The sequence below is a fragment of the Gossypium arboreum genome, chromosome 1 (assembly GCF_025698485.1).
Source record: "Gossypium arboreum isolate Shixiya-1 chromosome 1, ASM2569848v2, whole genome shotgun sequence".
NCBI classification, from domain to species: Eukaryota; Viridiplantae; Streptophyta; class Magnoliopsida; order Malvales; family Malvaceae; genus Gossypium; species Gossypium arboreum.
The window spans coordinates 7,163,158-7,182,765 of NC_069070.1; the positions used below are offsets into that span (position 1 = coordinate 7,163,158).

Consider the following 19,608-nt stretch of genomic DNA (forward strand, 5'->3'; position numbering starts at 1 on the left):
ATTATTTATTTCATAAATCACAACTTTTCCTTATATTTTATATTTGAATTTCCATTCAAATAATAACTCTATTTTAAAATTAGTGCAACTTTTTAATTAATAATTACAAATTAAATTATAATTATTTTTAAATGTGAATTTAATAATATGATAAAAATATTTTCATCGCTTAAATTTTTTTCAAACTCGTACTTTTATATATATATTATAAATAGATGATAGATTATAGAATTGACATTAATATTATTATAAAATAATAAACCAAATTATATTTTTAATATGTAAATAATGAAAAAAAAACTAAAACCACAATTATACCATATTTTATTTATATCAACCAATCGCTTTCAAATATTGGCAGCCAGTAGACATGTATTTGCCATGTATTTGCCATTTTAGAGGTTAGGGTAAACTATAAAAATAGTCATTTTTGTTTGCCTCAAGTTATATTTTAATCACTTATATTATTATTTTGTTACGAAGTGATCACTCTTCCGTTAAGTTCCGTTATCTCCCTAACGGTAATCCTACGGGGCAGTCCAATTAGATTTTATAGTCAATGAAAGTTGGTAATATTGTAAAGTTGTTTTTAATACTCGGTTTTATAACAAGCAAACATCTGGAACAAGAAAGTCCAAAATTCGCCCTCAACGTTTGCACATTTTTTAATGTAAGTCATTATACAATTTACATTTGTAACCCAGAGGATGTATGAGTATATCTATTAATACATACTTTATCCGACTAAATTATCTGTTAATAGTAAATGAAATGTATAATTTAGCCGGATAAATTATGTATTAACAGATGAGCTTAAAATATAGTTGGACTGTCACGTAAGATTACCGTTAGGGAGATAACGAAACTTAACGGAAGAATGATCACTTCGTAACAAAATAATAACATAAGTGACTAAAACGTAATATTTTAAATACAAATAACTAAAATATAACTTGAAACAAATAAAAGTAACTATTTTTATAGTTTATCCTATAGTCTCGCCCCAAAAATTCATTTTCGAATTTCAACTCGCATTACAACAGGCGCTTGAAAAAAAGCTGCTAATATTCCACGTCATCGATCCGCGTCAGTTATTCTTATCTCCACCCTTGATTTTAACTAATTGACGGACGAAATTCATTATCACTAATATCACGCGGATCGGTCTACCAATACAACACTCCGCACTTCTCCTATAAATACGTCGACTATTTTAGATTATACAACAAGTTTTCAATATATCTTCATAGAAGTTCTATCGATTTCAGTTTAGCATTCATAATGTCAGGAAGAGGAAAGGGAGGCAAGGGTTTGGGTAAGGGAGGAGCGAAGCGTCACCGTAAGGTCCTCCGTGACAATATCCAGGGAATTACGAAGCCGGCTATTCGGCGTTTGGCTCGTAGGGGAGGCGTTAAGCGTATCAGCGGCTTGATCTACGAAGAAACCCGTGGTGTTCTTAAGATCTTCCTGGAGAACGTGATTCGTGACGCTGTCACCTACACAGAGCACGCGAGGAGAAAGACTGTGACTGCTATGGATGTGGTTTATGCACTCAAGAGGCAGGGCAGGACTTTGTATGGATTCGGTGGTTAAATGTGATTTAGGGTTTAGGTTTTAGAATGGTGGTGTCTTAGGGGGGATTTGAAGTCTTGCTGTCAAGAATGTTTGAGCTTTGGGTTAGGGATTGTAATTAGGGGGTGTTTACCCGTTTGTTTGTTTTGTGGGTTGTGTAATTCGTGCTTCGAATTGCAGATTTCAATGAAATTTTAACTTCATTTTGTTAATTTGTATGTCTTACTTATTTTGAATTTAATTCATTTCTGGTTTACGGTGTTTTGATGAGGAGATTGGCAAAAGGAAAATGAAGTCTGCAAAATTTAGGAGCTAAAGAAAGCTGAAAGCGTATATGAAAGTCATCTTGATGCTCTAATTTGCTCATTCGATAGTTTAATTTTTACTGTCAAGAATGTTCGAACTTAGGGGTTTTTATTTTGGATTATACGAAGTTATAAGTTGGTATCTGTTGATTGCTTCTGTGTTTTTTAACTCATGCTTCGAGTTGCAGATTTGAATGATATTTGAACTTCGTTTTGTTTACTTTAATGTGTTTCTGGTTTTGAATTTACTTATTTTCTGGTTTATGGGGTTTGAAGAAGATATCGGAAAATTAAAATTGTTGATCTGCTTTGGCTTTATCAAGAGCTTACGAGTTAACAGACTGAGGGTACACCACACTAGTAGGATGTTGTCTAATATTGTTGAGTTCACATAGAACACTTTGACACCCAACAGATAGCACTACAGAACCATGACAAGTTGATAGTTTGCCTAAAGTTTAATTTAACCCCATAGCCTATAGCATATAGGTCACTATAGGTCAATGATGGGAGGCATGCTGCACATTGAGCATCCACGGAAGTTCTAATCTTGATCCTCTAAATGTTAATACAATTACTGTATAATCATTCAGCTTTATGCTTTATAGATTTAGTTGCAGGAGAATACCGCGGCCCGGTTGTGCATCTTCCAATGCATTTGAGCACCTCATCGATCAGAATGACTGGAAAAGCAACTGCCAATACCAGCAACCATTCGTTGAGGCTGAGGGGAACAATCCCAAACACTTGAGCAAGGAATGGCACGTAGAGAATCAAGAAATGGAGTCCAAACGAAATTGACATAGCCAAAAGGAGCCATGGATTAACCCAAGGAGGCATTGTCAATAAGCTTCCATCTTCAGAGAGGGCGTTAAGGGAATTGAACATCTCAATAGAGACCAAGACTGAGAGGGAAAGTGTTGAGGCTTTGATTTTCCCGGATCTAAAGTAGTCGCAGGGGTTTGTATCGAAATTGAATACTTGGGGACCGGCTGTGAATGGAGATGCTGTGAAATTTACCCAGGAAGGGCATTTATCCCAGTTGGAAAGTTGAGAGTAAGTAACCAGACTATGGCCATCTCCACTAAGATCAATGCCCATGAAGGTATTGTGTGTGTACCATATGATGAATACCCCAACCGTGGCCAACCCGACATAGGACCCAATCACCTGCATCAATGGAGGTAGCAAGTTAAGTAGAACCTTAAGCAGTCAACAAGAAGAATAAATGACTTTTCTACTGATTATGGTTCGAGAAATAAAGGAGAAGATGCAATGTTGTCAAGGGCAGTTTGGCACCAAAACCTTTATATTGCCTCAAGTGTAAACCGCAAAAAAAAGTGCTAGGCTTGGCATGCATGATTTCATTATGGTCCATGACTATAGTCAAATACTTGGATATTGACAAAAAAGCAGACCTAAGTGCACTAGGCATGCGCCTGCTCAGATACACCTCACCCGCAAGGGTCTGAGGTACTTTTGTTGTCAATTGCTAAGGCACTAGATACAAGCATGCCTAGGCGCATGCATTGACAACATTGAGAAAAGAACCAATTACCAGGTAGCGGAATAAGATCCAAGCAGTGATTAATGAGTCATTGCTTCTTCTTGGAGGCTTCTTCATTATATCTGTGTCTTGGGGATTGAATCCAAGAGCAGTTGCTGGAGGTCCATCAGTAACAAGATTAACCCAGAGAAGTTGAACTGGGATCATGCCTTCTGGAATACCCAAAGCAGCTGTTAAGAATATGGAAGCAACCTCACCAATGTTGGAGGAGATCATGTACCTGCAATTATATTTTAAGCAGAAAAATGTTGAGATCGAATATTTTGGGAAGAAAAGAAAAAAGGAATGAAAGATAAGATCAAACGAATGTGCTTCATTGAAAGATAAGATCAAACGAATGTGCTTCATTGAAAGATAAGATCAAACGAATGTGCTTCATTGAGTTAGCTTCTGGCTTGAGTAACTGCAGCTTTGTAATTAAGAGTTGATGGAACTTTTTTTTATGCTTTACTGAAATTAAGAGCACAAAACTTTAAGATATGCGACAACATTGGAAGTTCATTTTCAAGTTGTACATCTTAGAGAAACCATAATAGTAATGACCTTATAAAAGCCTTCATATTGTCGTAAATGGATCTGCCTTCCCCAACTGCAGCAACTATAGTGCTGAAGTTATCATCTGCTAGCACCATGTCAGAGGCCTCCTTTGCAACCTGGAAACAATCCATCAGAAAGTTTAGAATAAATTTTCACTCTATGTCAACATAATACCAGGATAAAGAGGTATAGCTATGCCATCATATGCATTCTGAATAAACTGCAGCACAACTACGCATACCGCATATGCATTCAATAAAAAGTATTGTTCAGAATCATCAAGCAAAGTGATACTTCACGAGGAGAGCTGACAATGTACAAAGAGATGCAAGTAACCTTATGGACACCATAATAAATACATATAAATGGATGGTGGATACCTCTGTCCCAGTGATGCCCATTGCTACTCCAATATCAGCCAACTTTAAGGCAGGAGCATCATTAACTCCATCCCCAGTCATTGCAACCACTTCACCATCCTGCTTCAGCAACCTCACTATTTCCTGCTTGTGCCTTGGCTCGGCTCGAGAAAATAATAGACCTCCATTCTGTCTCAGGTGATTTCTCTGATCAGGATGATCCATAAACTCCTTCCCCGTTAAGCTCCTGGAAGTAATATCTTCACGATATCCGAATACACCAATTTCTCGACAAATAGCTTCCGCTGTGTTCTTATTGTCTCCTGTAATGACCATAACACGAATCCCAGCAGCTTTGCAGTCTTCAATTGCTTGACGAACCTCTTTCCGAGGAGGATCCTTGAAGTTTTGTTTGAACGGTTCAGATAAAGGTTAGACTGAAGCAAGAAAACAAAAAATACAAATGAAAACAGAAGCAACACCTACCCTTAACCCAACTAAACCAACAAAAATAAGGTTACTCTCAATAGAAGAATAATTGGAGGGGTTTAGCAAAAGCTGATGAGCTGGATGATCTTCATCACCGTTGTATGTTGCAAACTCTGGAAGCTCTTCCTTATATGCGAAACCAAGGCAACGTAATGCATCGGTGGACATTTCACGAAGAACCTGTAAAATAAGATCCTTTGAATATTTATCTAGTTCTACGGTAGAGCCATCAAGTAACTGGATAAAAGAGCTTCTCTCCAATAGATTCTCTACAGCACCCTGCAACATTAAGCATTCACAGTTATAGTGACATGGAAAGGATGTTGAAATAAAACCTTAACCAGAACTAAAGAGAAAAGTGAAGATATTGGAAGAGGAAACATGAGCAATATAAGATATCAATAAGTGGTCATCCATGTTACGAGGCAAAGAGAGATCAAAAACCTTTACTAGCAATGACTTGTTTCCTGAGCTGGAATTGATAATAACTCCCATGGACTTCCGATCACGGTCAAACTCGAGTGTAGCAATCCTTTGCACCATTTTGTTCCACACGTGACAACAGCCTTGTGTAGCTTAGTAAAGCAACAGAGAAAGCTCAGTACGAAATAGAAATCGTCACCTAAATACAATAAAGTTATAGTAAATAGACCAGCTAACATACGTCGAGGATCCCCAGGAACTGAAGAGGAAGCATACTTTTCAGGAAGTTCCATTTTCTCAACCAAAACCTGAAATGAAAATGAACACAATAGGACTGCCTCAGTAAACATAACAATGGAGTTGCTGATGCTGAGATTTAGGTGTTCCTGTTCTATTACCTAAAAGAACATAATTAATATTCAAAATATGCTACTAAAAGAGGTTCATAGTTAAGTATTTGTTTCGGCTCCTGCTTCGTGTTAGAGTGGGTTTATTCAAACAGATGCGGTACTACACAAACTAGAAGGGTTTCATTTATTAAATAGAGTTTTCACCTTTAGTGCTGCTTCTGTAGGCATTCCAATGGCAACATAATGCCTCCCAGATTGCTCAACACCAGCATCATTGCAAACAGCAGAAATCTTGGCAATCATTTCAAGATTGGAATCCATTCCGTCAACAGGCCATCCCAGTATTTTCCCATCAAAAGGATCATATGTAGTCCCCTCCACATCAAAAGATCGCAGAGTGCCCGACCTTGAACCTATAGCAACAAGCTTCGAAACAGCCATCTGATTGGTAGTCAAGGTTCCTGTCTTATCAGAACAGATAACAGTTGTGCAACCAAGAGTCTCTACGCTAGGCAGCTTCCGGACAAGTGCGTTCTTTTGAGCCATCTTTCGGGTTCCCAGTGCTAAACATGTCGTAATAACTGCTGGTAAACCTTCTGGAATTGCAGCAACAGCCAATGCCACCGCAATTTCGAAGTAATATGTGCACTTCTCAAATGAGAACTTAAAGTTTGTTGGCCAACCATCAACGTATTCCCAAGAAAGGAAGTATTTCACATTAATAAGCCAAACCAATATACAAATCATTCCTATTATCATTGTTAAAACCTCGCCAAACTCATTCAATTTCTTCTTTAATGGGGTATCTGTATCGCTCTGTGATGCTTCATGAATCTGTGAATGCACCTTTCCAATCTCAGTATTCATGCCTATCTCAGTGACCAAGCAAATACAGTTGCCATTGACCATAGTTGTTCCAGCAAAGACCATACATTTCTTCCCTTGGATATCCGAATTCTCAGGGACAACCTTCACAGTCTTGCTTACAGCTTCGCTCTCCCCGGTCAATGACCCCTGTTCAACTCTTACAGTTGAGCTTATCATATTCAAAACCCGCATATCCGCCGGTACCTTATCACCAACCCTCAATTCCACAATATCTCCGGGGACAAGTTCCTTAGCAGGCAAACTTGAGACCTTCTTACCATCTCGAATTACGTCGGCATGCTCCGATTGAATTTCCTTCAAAGCCTCCAATGCTTTTTCCGCGCTACTTTCTTGCCATATTCCCACAAAGGCATTCACTATCAAGATCAAGAAAATAACAAGTGGCTCCACAAAAGCCGTTATCTCCTTCTCCCCTCCTCCTTCACCATCATACCAAGCTAAAACAAAAGATATGATTGCAGCAGCCAACAGTATCCTAACTAATGTGTCATTAAATTGCTCCAAAAGCAGTTGAAAGATGGATGTCGGCTTGTGTTTCAGTAACTCGTTCAATCCATAAATCTGCCTCCTTTTTTCAACTTCAGCACTTGATAATCCCAATTCTCGATTCACTTGGTACTTCTCTTCACATTGTTTCACATCTCTTGCCCAAGCTGGAAAAGTTTCTTGCTTGAAAGAGGCAGCACCTGCATTTTCTCTCTTACCATAGTTTTCCCCTCCTCTCCCCATTGAAATTCAACGTCACGGACAATATTTCTGCAATAAATATCAGAGAAGCTGAAACTTTGTTAATGTTTCTTCCATACTGGAACTAAAAAGCAATGAAATTTAATTGAAACATCATGATCTGTACAAAGTATATTAAACAAAAAACTCACTAACAAATTAAACACAACCAATCTTTTCGCCCACTGAGATAATAAGAAAGGAATGAAAAGGAAAAAGAAAAAAAACCAAAGAATACCCTTTTTCTTACAATGCCAAATAGTTGTTAAACTGAGCCAAAAGTTTTTCACTTTTTTACATTTTACACATTAGAAATCAGAACCCCATTAACGGATAAACAACTTTCTCATCAGCAGAGTAGAAATAAATAAATTAATCACAGCCCAGAATCCTCAGCTATTATTAATTCATTCCTCCTTTTTAAGGAAACAGTCAAACTCAAATAAATAGAGATGATTATGAAGAGCGATTCAATCGCTGAAAAAACTGATCCCACATTGATTTTAACTAATACAAAATCTCCACGTGAACAAACTACGATAGCGGCCTCCCACACTGAATCTCCACTTTCAGTTAGGGAAGACAAATCTTCTCAACTATTGCTACAAAAATAAAGTTTACTGTTTTTAGTAGTACAAGACAAATATTTACTTAAATTTCCTATTCCTATTCCTATTCCTATTCCTTTCCTTGCTTTTAAAGATATACTAAATTTGGGCCATTTTCTGTTATTCCAAGCTGTTGTTTTGATGTTTGCTCCTGCAAAATATATTTATTAAATGATTTTTAAATAAAAACATAATTTTACTCTTTTCTTATATAATATAATCATGTGTTAACATAACCAACTTTTCAATTAATATATGTAAATTTCCTTTTGGTACAATCGTAATTTGCAATTATAATTAATATATCCAAATAATCATAATCAAAATTAATTATTATAATATTCATCAAACTCATAATTAAAAATAGAATATATTCCAACTTATATCAAAATAAAATTATACAAAGTTAAATAATGTTTTGTCCCTCAGTTTGATACTTACCATTTTTTCCTCAAAACATAACAAGCTTTTCAATTGGTAGATGTAAATTTCCGTTTTGGAAGCTACACCTACAATCATAAATTGCAACTACAAATAATAGGGAAAATTTATTTTACGTCAAATCGTAATAAAAATGATGTGACATAAATGTACAAATCATTTACATTTTTAAAAATAAGCATTTCCAATTTTGATATAATTACTTGTATATTTCCTTTTATATTTTTTTTTGATAAATTAAAAATTACATGTATTAATGTCCACCCATCAAAAATTCTGGTTGACTACTTGACCCTTAACCCCCCATTCTCACCATCGCTGCCTTCAGATCCTCCCCTCGAATAAGAGAGGTATCGTTACCTTCTAGCTCGCCGTTTGATCCTAAAGAGGTATCATTAGCTTCTCTCGTGTTGCTTATTTCAGATTCAGATAAACTCACGGCCAGTATGCTTCTAGCTCAAGTCGACGAAACCTATGGCGCCGATGAAGGGTTTTGGGGTTCAGAAAGTGAAGCGTTGAAGAGAAAGCTAGCGAAAGCAAAAGCCGGCTTTGTCGCTGCTGTTGTTTTTGACGCAGTGACGCTTTTGTTCTTTTAGTGGTCCTTTGATAGGTGAAGAAGCAAGCGGTGGCAAGAGAGGTGGCGCAATATTCCAGCTTGAAAAGAACGAGGAAGCTAGAGCACATTAATGAGGTCGATTGGGCTGCCAATCAACAAAGAAGCGTCCTGTGATAAAAAGAAATTGTATTAAAATTGGAAAGTAAAGGGAATAACACGTGGAAATTAAAAGGAAATTATATGAAAATTGTAAAAAGAAGTTATCTTTTAAAAAATATCTTTAGAAATTAAAATTAAAGAATTTATTATAATGTAATAACATTAAATTCGATTAAAATTAATTTTATATAAAAATAAAAATATTCATAAAACAACTATTTTAAAAAAATAATTTGTACTTTTTAAAATGACAAGTCAAATCACAAAAAAAAGGAAAAGAAATCTATTAATATGTAAGTAGAGCTGATCGTGGGTTGGGCTAGGTTCGGATCGAGTCTCAACAAAATTTTTGGCCTATTTTTTGGTTCGGTTCGACCAAAAATTTGGCCTAAAATTTTGTCTAAACTCGACTCAAATTATAGAAGCCAAACTAGAACCCGCCCGAATACAACAAATTTTTAAAAATATAATATATCAAATACACTTTAAAACATTAAAACAAATATTAAAACCACAAACAAATTGAAAATACATTAAAATTCTTTATCTTAAGATAGTTGCAACTAAAATAGTAACAAAATTAACAACAAAACATAAGTTTTACAATATCCAAATAATATTAAAAACAATAAAACAACATTAAAAACAGTAGTAAAATAATATAAAAATGCACAAAAATAATACCTAAACAGAAAAAATAATAGTAAAAATAACAAAATAACAACAACAAAAAATAGCACAAAAACACCAAGAAAAACAAAAAAAACAAATTTTTTATTAAAATAATTAATTTATTCAGGCCAGAGCTGGGGTCAAAAAAACTTTTACTCAAAATCCGGCCCGTTAAGAAAACATGCTTTATTTTTTGTCTATGTCTATTTTTCGAGTCTATATTTTTATCAAAACTCTCCTATTTTTTGGGTGGACCTTCAGATTGGGCTAGGCAGCTCGGCCCATGATCAGATCTACCTGTAAGTTATTTTGTTGATCAAGTTGTTTCTCATGAAATAAACACAAGAAAATATAGAAAACTTTTTTTTTAAGTAAATTTCCATAAACAAACACACCCTTAAATGAATTGTGTGTGAATCTATACTATATATTAAAAAGTTAATTGAGATGGTGTGTTATCTATTAACCGAATCCTAACTCAGAAAATTAATAAATACTCAATTATCCTGCAAAATAACAAATATACTGTAAGGTTTTTTTGTCATTTTATGTTTTTATGTAAAATCTAAAAATAACTCATAATGAGATTTGAACCAAAACTCTCTCATTTCAATTATAATCTTATATTTTAAATAAAAATCACTAAAAAGTATTTTTTAAAATTACTATATAAAATTATTTTGTATGAAAATGGACCACATTTTGCTGAAATTTAAAGGTAAGTAATAGAGTCTTGAATTATATATATATATTATATTTAACAAAAATTATACAGTACATTTAAATTTAATTTGAAATCGATCCATGATTATTTAAAAATTATTTTACATTAATATTTTATATATTTTATAATGAAATTTAAATAAACATATATATAAGTATATGATATATACTTGATTTCAATTAAATTGTAGAAAGAAAGCTAGAAAAAGCATAAATACACTAGCTAGGAAGCGCATTATTAAATGTATGGTCTTTTTTCTGATTTCTCGGCCAATATATACACCATTTGCACAAATTGTCAAAAGAAAAAGTTCAACAAAAAAATTTCAAACTGTTTCTTTCTGTTTTTTTTTTTCAAATTTTTGTAAAATTATCTTTTTTATTTACGCCAGGGTATCGTATTATTTTTATACTTAGATATTTCAATTTAGTCCTTTAACTTTTGTTCATAATTATTTCAATTTAGTTTTTTTCTTTGAAAGTGAAATTCACTAATAGTAAAAAATAGAGTCCCTAAGAGGAGAATAAGATTAACCCTAGCTAGTAGGCTTGACCAATACACCCAATCCTATAATTTTCTAATTTCTGGAGGACTTGACAAATTCAGATCAAACCGCAAAATAGCTAAAAGACAGTCGGGTAAGCTATCTCACCTCAAGTAGTTAGCATATAATTAGGCCACCTTAGCCCATTTATGAGCGACCTTATTAGCTTTCCTACTAACCCATTGAAATGAGAAGCTATTAAGAGAAGCTATCAATTCTGCATAGTCGCGCACATCAAGTATAAGCTTGGTACAATCATCCTCATGCCCTTTAAGGGCCTTTACCACACGAGAGCTATTCGATTCAACATGTTCCAACCACCTACTTGGATTTCAGCCATGACAACGCCTCTCGAATGGCTATAGCCTTCGCGATGTGGGGAGCATACACATCTGCACCATGGCTAACACAACAACCCCGAAACTCACCATGCTCATCTCTTAAAATAACACTCTAATTCATAGTAGTTTCATCAATAAATGTGGCAGCGTCCACGTTGCATTTTAGTACCCTCCGCCTCCGGCCTTTTCCACCCAGCTACCGAGCTAGGCACCGCCCTATTGTAACATCATTGTGCCAAAAGCCAATCTTGAACAAATGCACCAACAAAATAGTGAATGTGTGAAGCAAGGAAATCAACTAAATGCTAACAACACCTATTTCAATCAAATCAAAAGGATCAAAAAGATAGCAAGCATTTGATAGACTTAGCATCCTTAGCAACATGCAACCAGTCAAGGATAAAATAACAGATTGAACCATGGCCGACAACCACTCGTGCTATCGCCCATGCCTTTTCTGGTCTCGGATAGTGGAGGAAAACATTATCTATATCATTGGGAGCCCAACATTGGCCACAACATGGATCAATACTACCTTTTTCTCTATAAGGCGACTCTTACAAGGCAAGAAATTGTGCAGTATCCTCCATACAAAAATTTTTATCTTAGAAGGCATAGTCTTCTTCCATAAAAACGCCCAGAACCTGGCTCTCATTACTATATTACTACTGCCATCACCCAACAAAGTAGCCAGTTGGTGACCTGATTTGATCGTATAACCTCCACTCGTACTAAAATGCCAAATTAACTTGTTGGGCGAGCAAACATAAGGGATTGGTAAATTTAAAATCCGTGAAACATCCACTAGTGAAACCAACCTTTCGACCAACCCCTTGTTCCATGAGTATTCATTAATCGATAGTAAATAATTGACTTTCATGTCCTCAAGTCCAAGAAATGGCGCGGACACAATGAAAAAGTTCTCGTTAGCATAGATCCACGGATCACAAAATACATCAATACTTACTCCATCACCAATCCACTGCCGTGCACCATTCATAAGCACATTTTTAGTCGTTACAACACTTCACTAGAAAAAAGAGGGGTTAGTACCCTTCTCAACTTCAAGAAATCCTATAGTAGAAAAATATTTAGCTTTAAGAATTCAGAAAGGAAGTAAATTCAGCATTCCATCAGACGCAACCCTTGCTTTCCTAGCATAACGACATTGAAGTAGTGCAAACGATGAAAGCCCATGCCCCCAAAACACTTAGGAACATAAAGCTTGTCCTATAAAGACCAATGAAATTTCTGACGATTATTATCGACCCCACCCCACCAAAACGCATTCATCATTTTTTGGAGCTCATCACAAGTACCGAGAGGAAGCAAAAACACTCATGCAATAGACAGGAATGGCTTGCACAATCGTTCTCAAGACCACTTCCTTACCTGGTTTAGGAAACATCTTATTCTTCCAACTAAACAAGCACTTACCTAGCTTTTCCCGAGCAAAATAAAAAATTTGCTTCTTGTTCCATCCTACCAAAGGCAACACTCCAAGATATCTTCTATGAGTCAAATTAGAATGTAGCCGAAGAATGGAGTACACTGCATCAGAGGCGGATACAAGGGGGATGGCAGTGGCCTTGACCCCCCTAAAATGGAAAATTTATATTTAGGCTTTGAAATTTTTTTACCTTTGTTTCATTTTTCTTCCTTGTAGATTGTCGAAAATTGTTCTATCGATTAGGCCGTTTTCGGAGCTCATACTATCCACAAATCTCTTAGGTAGATTTTTGAACATTTTGGCCCAATTATAAGTCGCATGTGTATAGGTATTAATGGTTATGTATATATGTAAGTGAATGAGATTGAAACTCTTGTTTTGGTTCAATTAGATGTGAATATAAGTGAAATGTATCAAGGTAATGATGTTTTAGTTGGTTTGTATCATGAGTTGCATATATGCTTTGATTAGTATGGTATAACTTGCTTGATGAGTTTTGACATTTAGATATGATGATTATGTGATGGAAGTTTAGGTATGAATATTATGGTATGTTTGATAATGAATAGTTTGATTGAGAATTGTTATATTGTGGTGCCAATTGCGGCATATTGAGAATATTATATGATTGAATTTTAGGTATGAATATTATGGTATGTTTGATAATAAATGGTTTAGTTGAGCAGAGTCTTAGAGTTGTCCCTGTTGAAAAAAAACCAGGTTTGAAAACGATTTTCTTGTACAGCGAAAAATTAAAATCTTGAAAACTAACCCAGTTTGTGATATTTATAGCGATAAACCTTAACCAAATTCATACCTATGTTTTTGGCTTAACGGATGTTCGTTATTCCCGGTTTTCAACCAAACAAGCTTCTCTGTTATTCTTTTACCATAAATTTTTTCGAGTGTGGGCTCGAACCAATTGAATCGAAACACAAAACTAGAAAAAGTTTTCTCTCATTTTGGATGAAAACAAAAATTCTCTCTTCTTAATAGAAATCGGTAGAATTGTTATTTCGAAAAGTATATGTAATAGTTGAGAATAAATTCTCTCTATTTTAGGCAAAATAACAATCTCTCAAAGGTTGTGTTAACAGCTCTACCAGTGTTATTTATTTATAGGAAGAGAAGCTAGAACCCTTGTAGAGTTGTAGAGATTTACTTTAAATAGAAGAATAACATCCTACAAAAAGTAGGAGAGGGGTGAATGATTCACCATTGTATTTCTACTAGGGTTGTTGCACTTTTTATGTTATATGAGGGGTTTTGGGCCTCTCTCACATCGGATCCAATTATAAGTACTTCCTAGGCCTTTTTGACCCAATACTGTATAATGTGATCCAACTCAATTTAGTTTTTTCTATTTTTCAAAATAAACTTTAATATTTACATTAACTAATTTTCTCATCCCAATTTTACTCCAGTAAAATTTCAACGATTTTACCCTCAATAAAATTTCGAGAAAGTTCATTTAATATATCACAACTCAACATGTTCACTATGACCGAATCGTTTATTTTCATTTTCGGGCTTCAAAATAGTCCAAAAACATAAACTCACTCTTCCATCATTTTTTAAGTAACCTTATATAGGATTGCAAGTTTCCATTTCCATTTCCATTTTCCATTTTTGGAAACCTAAATTCATTTCCAAATGATCCCATTTCTCCATTTGGGAGAAAACCATAATCATTCCTGAATGTTTCTCATTTCTCATTCTCTATTCATTCCGTTCATTTCTATTTAAGTACGCAATTCATTTTTAGTTTCAACGAGCTAGCGGAGGGACTGATTGGACATATGTAGTTGAGGCTCAAATGATTTATAATTAAACTCATTTAGTTATGAAATCATTCCACTATAGTATCGTGACTGAGCTCTCTTTAACGACATACCATTATGAAAGCAACTACTCAATGCTCGTCTAAGGGTATCGATACCTACTATAATAGTTTTGAAACTTTACAATTCAACCCTATTCTATGCTCGGACTTCACAATTAGGCATTTGTATGTTCGGTTTAAATTAATTTGGAGTGTATCTTTATTCATTATAGTATAATTTGATTTGGTTTTAAATGTTTTCCAAAGTTGCCCCGGGAATGAATGTGACATTATGTTGCACGAACCCAACGATCAAGTTGAGTAATAGGGTGTTACAAATCCTGTGCTCCTTCTTAAGGGCTTTCATATCCATTGCCAAAATCTCCTTGTTAACACAACCCCCATCTCTAACTGTAGCAAGCCCACCTATATCTTGACCATGATCAAGGACCACCTTAGCAACCTATTGTTTTCATAATCCTCCTTATTGAAATTTAAATTTAAATTCCCTTGGATAATTAGTAAATTTTTTTTCTTATCTTACCATCTCCCCGATTTCAATTTGAACTTAAAGATAACTTGGTATTCGGATCGGGTTTCCAATGCCCAAAATATTGAACATCATATTGCCATTGAACAGAGACGACCAAATCTACAGTCAAGCTTCCGCTAGAATCTCCTCAAGGAAACCCTAAATAATCTTACCCTCTGACATATCTAGTTTTTGCATACAATTCACTTCACTGTGCTCGATCGCCCACAAACATAACACACAAGCGGCATATATTCATAACTAAAACTTATTTCAAAGCACTCCTCTCTTTGATGACGCATCTTTTTCTACATTATCGGCTCCCCAAATATCTAACTACACCCGAATCCTCATATAATTACTTAAAAAATTCCTCTTGCTCTGGGTGTGGTGACCTAGGAATTTCCCTATTATATTCTTTAGGTTCCGCGCCAGCCCTTCGATGCCAAACCTAGTGGAAGATCATGTACTTGAACCCAAAAGTCTGCAAAACAGAAATCAACATTCTCTGAATTTTCTCCTTTATCCAATTGATGGACCAACAATAAACAATTGTTAAATGACCACGACCATCAACTAGCATTTTTTTATATCAACCAAATGAAACGAGATTTTTTAGATCAACCAAATGAAAAAATGAATGAGATACAAACCCCCTTTGCCAATTGGCTTATCACACGCTCCTTGAATCAACTTTCAAATAACAACTTCCATTCCATAGCTGCAAAATTAACCACTCTCTCCATATAAAGCTTGCCCACCAGGAACAAATCATAGTCAATGTCATCAACCTGAGCCTCTTCATGAGAAAAGACGAAATTCAAATCCTCTTTTTATTATACCGATAACCTTTGAAACTCTACTTCCATGCTACACTCACAAAATGTTAGAATTAAGTGACCCAAATTCTTATTTAAATAAAATACGATGGAAAATAAAATAAAAGTAAAATCCATATAGAACTAGACTTCTTTTATTTTATTTTAGAATAAGGTTTTTAAACCTTATTAAACTCCATCTATTTTATATTGATTAGGATAAGGTGTTTCAATCCTACTAGAATATGGCTTTGCAAGCCTATAAATAGACATAATCTATTCCTCTTGTATTTGATTAAAATTTTTTGATATAGTGAATTTTCTTCTCCTCTGCCAGTGGTTTTTTCCCGAAAGGGTTTCCACGTAAAATTTGTGTTTTCTTTATTTTATTTTATTTTTCACAAATTGGTATCAGAGCTTCTGGGTTATTCATCTCGATCACGGTAATGGCGTCTTTGAAGTATGAAATTCCGCTGTTGGATCGCAACACCAGATTTGCGTTGTGGCAAATTAAGATGCAAGCAGTTCTTACATAGATGGATCTGGAGGATGCCCTGCTAGGGATAGATAAGATGCCTTCGACATTAACAGATGAAGAGAAGAAGCGTAAGGATCGAAAGACATTAACACAATTACATCTGCATTTGTCCAATGAAATTTTGCAGGATGTGATGAAATAGAAAACTGCCGCTGCATTATGGAAGAGGCTAGAACAAATATGAATGTCGAAAACTCTAACAAGCAAGTTGCATATGAAGCAGCGTCTTTATGCTCATCGTTTGGAGGAAGGTGCGTCTGTACACTAACACTTAACAGTGTTTAAAAAAATTCTCTCAAACTTGGAGGCCATGGAGGTTCAGTATGATAAGGAAGATCTAGGGTTGATTCTACTTTGTTCGTTGCCCCCGTCTTATTCAACCTTTAGAGACACGATTTTATATAGCCGCGAGTCTTTCACAGTTGATGAGGTTTATGATTCTTTAACCTCATATGATAAGATGAAGTATTTTGTGGTTAAACCCGACTCTCAGAGAGAGGGTCTCATTGTTCGTGGGAGACAAGATCGGAATGCTGATGATGATCATGGTAGGACACAGGAACGGAATCCTCGTGGTAAATCTAAGGGTAGATCGAAGTCTTCAAACAGAGGTAAAACTTGTAACTTCTGTAAGAAGAAAGGGAACATTAAATCTGAGTACTATAAGCTACAAAATAAGATTAAAAGGGAGGCTGCGAATCAAAAGGGAAAATAACTAGAAAATTCTGGTGAAGTTGATGTTGTAGAAGACTACAGCGATGGTGAACTTCTAGTCGCTTCTGTCAATGATTCTAAAGTAAGCGAGGAGTGAATACTTGATTCAGGCTGCACCTTCCACATGAGTCCCAATCGGGATTGGTTTACAACTTACGAAACAGTATCTGAAGGTGTTGTTTTGATAAGAAATAATGCTTCGTGTAAAATCACAGGTGTTGGAACAATTAAAGTTAAGATGTTTGATGGAGTTGTCAGAATACTTACTGACGTAGGCATGTTCCAGAATTGAAAAGAAATTTAATTTCGTTGAGTACTCTTGATTCATAAGGGTACGGATACACAGCTGAAAGTGGGGTTTTAAAGATTTCCAAAGGGTCCCTTGTTGTGATGAAAGGGCAGAGAAAGATTGCCAAGTTATATGTTTTACAGGGTTCTCTTCATCTCGGTGATGCAATTGCCGCTTCCTCTTCCTTGTCAGATGATGATATTACTAAACTTTGGCATATGCGCCTAGGGCATATGAGTGAGAATGGCATGGCAGAATTAAGCAAAAGAGGATTTCTTAATGGCCAAGGAATTTGCAAACTGAATTTCTGTGAGCACTGTGTTTTTGGGAAGCAAAAGAGAGTTCGATTCATTAGAGGAATCCATAACACGAAGGGAATGTTGGAGTATATTCATTCTGATCTGTGGGGGCCATCTAGAGTGCCTTTGAGAGGTGGAGCTAATTATATGCTAACCTTTATTGATGATTTTTCTAGAAAAGTTTGGGCATTTTTCCTGAAGCAGAAAAGTGATGTGTTTTCCGCATTTAAGTCTTGGAAAATTATAATTGAAAAACAGAAGGGAAAACAGATAAAATACTTCTACACAGACAATGGCTTAAAATTTTGTTCTGATGAGTTTAATAGGTTGTGCAAGTCAGAAGGGATCATGAGACACTTGACAGTTCGTCATACTCCACAGCAAAACGGCATTCCAGAACGAATGAACAGAATGATCATGGAGAAGGTTCGATGTATGTTGTCAAATGCCAACTTATCGAAGGCATTTTGGGCAGAAGTGGCCTCTACTGCATGTTTTTTGATCAATCGATCTCCATCCGTTGCCATTGAGAAAAAGACTCCACAAGAGGTATGGTCTGGTAATCCTGCTAATTATTCTGATTTAAAGATTTTTGGGTGTCCTGTGTATGCTCATGTTGATAATGGAAAATTGGAACCGAGATCTATTAAATGCATTTTTCTTGGTTATAAAGCTGGTGTAAAAGGGTATAAGTTATGGTGTCCTGAAAATAGAAAAGTTGTGATTAGTAGAGATGTTGTTTTGATGAAACTGCTATGCTACCAAACTTATCTCTTAAAAACTCTTCCAATAAAGAAAATCAAAAGCAGGTGGAGCATCAGATTAATACAGAGTCAACTCCTCAAGCCAAAACAAAAATTGAGAATAGAGTTGCTTCTTCACCACAATACTCTATCGCCAAAAACAGAACTAGAAGAGAAATTAAACCTCCAAAGAAGTATGCCGAGGTTGATCTAGTTGCTTATACTTTAAATTTGGCTGAAGATATAGATGCGAATCAAGAGCCATCTAATTATTCTAAGGCGGTTAGCTGTGAAGACTCAGAAAAGTGGATGTTTGCTATGCAAGAAGAGATGGAATCACTCCACAAAAACAGAACATGGGACCTTGTGAAACTTCCTAAAGGCAAAAAGGCTGTTCGTTGTAAATGGGTGTTTAAAAAGAAAGAAGGGACTCTAGGAGTTGAAGAACCCAGATATAAAGCAAGGCTTGTTGCAAAGGGTTACAGTCAAATTCCAGGAGTGGACTTCACAAATGTGTTCTCTCCAGTTGTTAAGCATAGTTCGATTCGAGCTTTGCTTGGTATTGTGGCCATGCATGATTTAGAGCTTGAGCAGTTAGATGTAAAACGCATTTCGCATGGAGAACTTGAGGAAGATATTTACATGCAACAACGAGAGGGTTTTATAGTCTCGAAAAAGAGGACTATGTTTGCTTGCTGAGAAAGTCCCTTTACGGTTTGAAACAGTCACCAAGACAGTGGTACAAGAGGTTTGATTCCTTTATGACTTCTCATGATTTCAAAAGAAGTAGTTTAGACGGCTGTGTTTACTTTAAGAAAAACAGTGATGGTTCTTTTGTGTATCTACTTCTTTATGTTGATGACATGTTGATAGCAGCAAAAGATAAATGAGAGATAAGAAAGGTTAAAGCCCAACTAAGTGAAGAATTTGAGATGAAAGATTTGGGACCAGCAAAGAAGATACTTGGTATGAAGATTCTCAGAGATAGAAAAGCAAGTAAATTGTACCTAAGTCAGAAGGGGTATATTGAGAAAGTTCTTTGCAGGTTCAATATGCAGAGTGCTAAGCCTGTTAGTACTCCTTTAGCAGCCCATTTCAGACTTTCATTGGCCTTATCTCCTCAATCAGATGATGAGATTGAG

General features: G+C 35.5%; 2 protein-coding genes and 1 long non-coding RNA gene across 12 annotated transcripts; 2 read left to right on the forward strand and 1 right to left on the reverse strand.

Moving 5' to 3' along the window:
* Positions 1-1,194: 1,194 nt before the first annotated feature.
* On the forward strand, positions 1,195-1,784 carry LOC108464227 (histone H4). Its single transcript, XM_017764392.2, has one exon. The coding sequence runs from the start codon at positions 1,282-1,284 to the stop codon at positions 1,591-1,593; it is 312 nt and encodes a 103-aa protein (XP_017619881.1). The 5' UTR covers positions 1,195-1,281; the 3' UTR covers positions 1,594-1,784.
* Positions 1,785-2,191: 407 nt separating this feature from the next.
* On the reverse strand, positions 2,192-7,925 carry LOC108464226 (calcium-transporting ATPase 1, endoplasmic reticulum-type-like). 10 transcript variants are annotated; one of them, XM_053026842.1, is made up of 9 exons: positions 7,713-7,925; positions 5,807-7,267; positions 5,494-5,560; positions 5,274-5,404; positions 4,827-5,108; positions 4,362-4,739; positions 3,988-4,097; positions 3,436-3,664; positions 2,192-3,047 (listed from the first exon to the last, which is right to left on the reverse strand). In XM_053026842.1, the coding sequence occupies exons 2-9, from the start codon at positions 7,217-7,219 to the stop codon at positions 2,463-2,465; spliced, it is 3,195 nt and encodes a 1,064-aa protein (XP_052882802.1). In that variant the 5' UTR covers positions 7,220-7,267; positions 7,713-7,925; the 3' UTR covers positions 2,192-2,462. The 10 variants fall into 10 exon arrangements, with proteins under 10 accessions (XP_052882802.1, XP_052882800.1, XP_052882783.1 ...); XM_053026840.1 differs by having other exon boundaries at positions 5,807-7,246; positions 7,713-7,924; XM_053026823.1 differs by having other exon boundaries at positions 5,807-7,246; positions 7,455-7,917.
* A 602-nt stretch (positions 7,926-8,527) lies between these two features.
* LOC128291628 (uncharacterized) lies at positions 8,528-9,058 on the forward strand. Its single transcript, XR_008281432.1, has 2 exons — positions 8,528-8,615; positions 8,689-9,058. It is a non-coding gene; the product is annotated as an uncharacterized LOC128291628 (long non-coding RNA).
* The last annotated feature ends 10,550 nt before the right edge of the window (positions 9,059-19,608 follow it).

Bases quoted from the DNA above. Each gene is read 5' to 3' on its own strand.
- LOC108464227 (XM_017764392.2), top strand. From the start codon at position 1,282: ATGTCAGGAAGAGGAAAGGGAGGCAAGGGTTTGGGTAAGGGAGGAGCG.
- LOC108464226 (XM_053026842.1), bottom strand. From the start codon at position 7,219: ATGGGGAGAGGAGGGGAAAACTATGGTAAGAGAGAAAATGCAGGTGCT. The intron at 4,740-4,826 runs GTAGGTGTTGCT...CAAAACTTCAAG, and splicing joins TTGGTTTAGTTGGGTTAAGG to GATCCTCCTCGGAAAGAGGT. The intron at 4,098-4,361 runs GTATCCACCATC...GATTGTTTCCAG, and splicing joins TGGGCATCACTGGGACAGAG to GTTGCAAAGGAGGCCTCTGA.